At 36.5% G+C, this 3964-nt stretch overlaps 1 protein-coding gene across 1 annotated transcript; it reads right to left on the reverse strand.

Moving 5' to 3' along the window:
• Positions 1 to 1605: 1605 nt before the first annotated feature.
• LOC119643111 (serine/threonine-protein kinase N-like) lies at positions 1606 to 2618 on the reverse strand. Its single transcript, XM_038042460.1, has 4 exons — positions 2209 to 2618; positions 2009 to 2116; positions 1811 to 1951; positions 1606 to 1749 (listed from the first exon to the last, which is right to left on the reverse strand). The coding sequence occupies exons 1-4, from the start codon at positions 2347 to 2349 to the stop codon at positions 1606 to 1608; spliced, it is 534 nt and encodes a 177-aa protein (XP_037898388.1). The 5' UTR covers positions 2350 to 2618.
• Positions 2619 to 3964: the final 1346 nt, after the last annotated feature.

The following is a 3964-nucleotide window of genomic DNA, read 5'->3' on the forward strand; positions in this document are numbered from 1 at the left end:
TACCACTTTTCCTAATTTCCTTGAGTAGAAGAATAAAACATAAATAATACTACACTGAATTAATAAATTAGCTCAACAAAGATTACTTTTCCCAAATGGAAGGGTTCGCCATATCTTAATAACCGCAACCATAGTTAATTAAATTGTTCTCTAACAGGGATGAACGGATTGCTCGAGTAGCCATCTTTGAAATGAATCATTTTTTATTCACGCAGCTTTGCTCTTGAGAGGGGATACCCGGTTTACCTACGCGTGTACGCAATAAGTAAAAAAGAACAAACACTATGTTCAGGGCTATGATAAGCATGAACATAAAAATTATATTTAAACAATAGACACATGTATATAAATGTACGTGTCTCTCATTACTACATACATTTCTCATATACACCCTGCACATAATTGGTAGAGAGAAAATGAATTAGAGTGACCAGACAATTTAACCACTTAATGGGTATACGCTGTTTTAAAAAGCATATCCATTTCTTATTTCTGAGCGATCGTGCAAAATAATAGTAAACAACACTTCACAAAAGCAACCTTTGTTCTCTCTAAGAGGGAAAATGCTGGGAATTGCGTCAACGTACAATTCCGCTCCTGCAAGTTCCAAATATCTTCACGGATGATCTCTTTAAGTATTTTTGGTAAGTGCAATTATTGTGTGGCAACCAAGCCAAATCTAATCGGAAGCGAATGTCTGATAAGAGTGACTTTCAATTGGTGTTTCGTTTCTTCATATGCAATGAAATATAAATGCGATGCATTATATGGAATAATTTTCCAACAAAGCCCTTTCAGTCCTCTTGCTAGTTAGTTCATGTCAGAATGCGGACTATTATATACGTCACCGGAGGAAAAGAATGGATGTTCAACATTAAAGTCTGAATTAATTTAAGTATATCAGTCTGTCCGCCTGATTGTCTGTCTGTCTGCCTGTTATGAAAGTTCGATTTAAAATTTGGCAGAAACATCGAAAGTTCTTGCACGCGAGTTAGTATTAAACGTGGGCCAAATTACTCGAAAGACACGCCCACAGCAGCACGCAAACTGAGAAGCAATTGGCGCTCAAGAAAGCAAATATTGAGAATATACGGCTTCTTCGACTGCAAAATTATCAAGTGCCTTATAGTGACTTACGCTCGATGCTTCGTGTTATACTCGATGAAACATGCACGTAAGTCTCCTATCAATGGAAATAATTACTCCCATTCGAAAAGGCTTGGCTGGTAAGGCATATATATGATCCCCTTAGTGGTTTTTGCAGATTTTCATTTTCCTCTTTCATTCTCCACTTATTCGCCATATTCGTTAAAAAGATTGATTTTTTCATCCCATTGCCTGTAAAGTTTGCTTGAATGAACGATTTTAATAATGGCGGCTTCTAGAATATATAAGTACACACAAGTGCACATTCGTGTTAGTAGTAATTGTTCGTGTTTTGTATTAATTTATGAATGTATGCGTTTATTGGGTATAAAACTTGAGAAAGACTGTCTGCCCTGTGGCCTAGTGGTTAGGACGTCGGGCAAACAACCGGAAAAACCAGTTTCGATTCGTTATATTGTTGTTGATTTTCTTCAAAGTAAGAATAAAACTGTTTGGCAATTAAGACCAGTCTGCTGTGTAGGTAAAATCTTGAAAGAACATTTGTTCTTCTTCAGTCAAAAAACGGGGTTCCTCTGGCGGTGTTAGTTGGGATATCTGCGAAGTGAATTCTGTGTCGAAAATGGAAACACCTTCCAAATGGGTCTAAAGGTAGACAATTCCATTTTATGTATTTAAGTTACAATTTTTCTTCTATATAACTTACTATTGTGGGCACGAACGGTGGTTTAACTTTACGCAAGAGTAAATCGTCCCATACAATGGAACGGAAAAATGCTTGCTTCTTAACGTCTTCAGCGTCACGCTCCGAGGAACCTAAGCGTCTTTCGGGATTTTTCCTTAGAAGCTAAACGAAGAATTTTCATAACAATTTCATTCGAAATTCATCTCAAGCTATACCTACCCTTCTCATTATGGCTATAGCTTCTAAAGATAAGAAGCGGGGATAACGTACTTCATCGTTGACAATCGAATCAAATACTTCCTCTTCATCATCACCAGGGAAAGGGGACTATATTAAAAAAATACATATGACTTTTATTTTAAATCTCTTTTCATATATAATTATTTTTCTTATTCGCATCATATATCGTTCAAACTTACCTCACCCACTAACATTTCAAATATTAAAACACCTAAACCCCACCAATCTACAGCACGTGTGTAAGAGGTATCAGTCAATACTTCGGGTGCTAAAAATTCGGGTGTACCGCAAAATGTTCCAGTGCGATCTCCAAAGCCCATACCTTCTTTGCATAAACCGAAGTCAGCAATTTTCACGTAACCTAAAAAGAAATTAAAGAAAAATTCGTATATAAAAAGCTTTACACAAGAATTTCCTTTCTTCCTATTCTATCTTTTCCACACAAGCCTTAAAATGTTATCTAAAGAGAAGTGAAAAAAACTATAGTGGGACTCTCCCCACCCTTAAATATTCTTCAACACTTCGTTCCATACAGTTACTCACACACCGACTTTTCAAAATAGGGTTTCATACGGAGAGTGGTCGAAAAAGTAGTCCGATCGCAACCATTTCCGGTAGTATCGGTTCTTGATCTAACGCAGTTTGCCAAGTGGGGTGAGTGTATCAAATTTCATCAAAATATCTCCGAGAAATTGCGACTTGTAGCTTGAACACATATTTACATGGACAGACATCGGACAGATAGACGGACAAACAGCCTTTCTGAGTCGGTTGGTAATCAGAAAATCGATCGGTATATACAAAGGTGAGTCTAACTTAAGCGTTTCTGCGTGTTAATACGTGCGCACAAACTTGATGTATTCTGCACCACAAGTGGTGTAAGGTATAATAAGTCTTTGTGTAAATAAAAAAAAGAAGAGTTTTGGTGATAAGTAAAACTCACTATTGCTTCTCACACTTTCTTCAACTCTTCTTTTTTATTTAACTTTATTCAATTCTTATATTTGAATTGTAAACGGGACGTGGGATGGAGCGGTTAATAGTTCATCGCGACAGAATTTTAACTTGTTATGTTTCACTTTAGAGCATTGATAAAAGATAAGAAAAAAGGTGTTCCACATTTGGTAGTGTGAATTTCTCTGTGTGTATTTTTCATCTCTTTTCACTATAAAATTGACACCGTGATAGACCTTGTTACTATTAAAGGACTTACTTTCCAAGACGTCCTTGTATGGGAAGAAGTCGCAAAAGCGGACAAATTTCGATTACAAATTTCTATAATTACGATTCGATATTATTATGCAAAGTACAGTGTTCCGTAAAGCCTTATAACTTCTATAATTTCCAACTGACGAGGAAAAATCCGAAAATTTTTGTTAAAAAGAACTGAGTTGCGTTGAGTTGCACGCTTTTGCTCTGACCAATTTGGCCCATTTTCAATGCCAGCCTGCGTTCAAGAACTTCCAATGTTTCCGTCAACTTTAAAGCCGATAGCTCCATTTTTGCGGCCAGGAAAATATTTAAAGCAGACATTACACTAATGGACAAACGGACATTCGTAAGTCGATGCAGAATTCGATTCTGATCAAGAATATATATCCGTTGTGGGGCCTCTTATTGGCGTTGCAAACGTTTTGACAAAATGAATGTACCCCTCATCCTTCGGCGATGTACTTGCATTTCGTTACAGTAGGGTTATCTAGCTTAACTACGAGCGGTTGTATCATTTTTTGGTAAGACTAAGTCTCCTATTTAAAAACTTGTACTATTTTTGTAATTCTATTTTTAATTGGGATTGTAATAGTAAGTAAGGTTTGGCTCTTAGGGTCTAGATGCAAATCTTAATTTGGTTTTCAGAGTTCAAGTAGATAATTGCGAATACTATCTACTTTTTCACTTTCTACAGAAGAGAGGAAACACGCATTTAGTACTCTG

This window comes from Glossina fuscipes, unplaced genomic scaffold (genome assembly GCF_014805625.2).
Source record: "Glossina fuscipes isolate IAEA_lab_2018 unplaced genomic scaffold, Yale_Gfus_2 55658, whole genome shotgun sequence".
NCBI lineage: Eukaryota > Metazoa > Arthropoda > Insecta > Diptera > Glossinidae > Glossina > Glossina fuscipes.

Bases quoted from the DNA above. Each gene is read 5' to 3' on its own strand.
- LOC119643111 (XM_038042460.1), bottom strand. From the start codon at position 2,349: ATGGGCTTTGGAGATCGCACTGGAACATTTTGCGGTACACCCGAATTT. The intron at 2,117-2,208 runs GTAAGTTTGAAC...TTTTTAATATAG, and splicing joins TTGAAATGTTAGTGGGTGAG to TCCCCTTTCCCTGGTGATGA. The intron at 1,952-2,008 runs GTAGGTATAGCT...TTCTTCGTTTAG, and splicing joins CTATAGCCATAATGAGAAGG to CTTCTAAGGAAAAATCCCGA.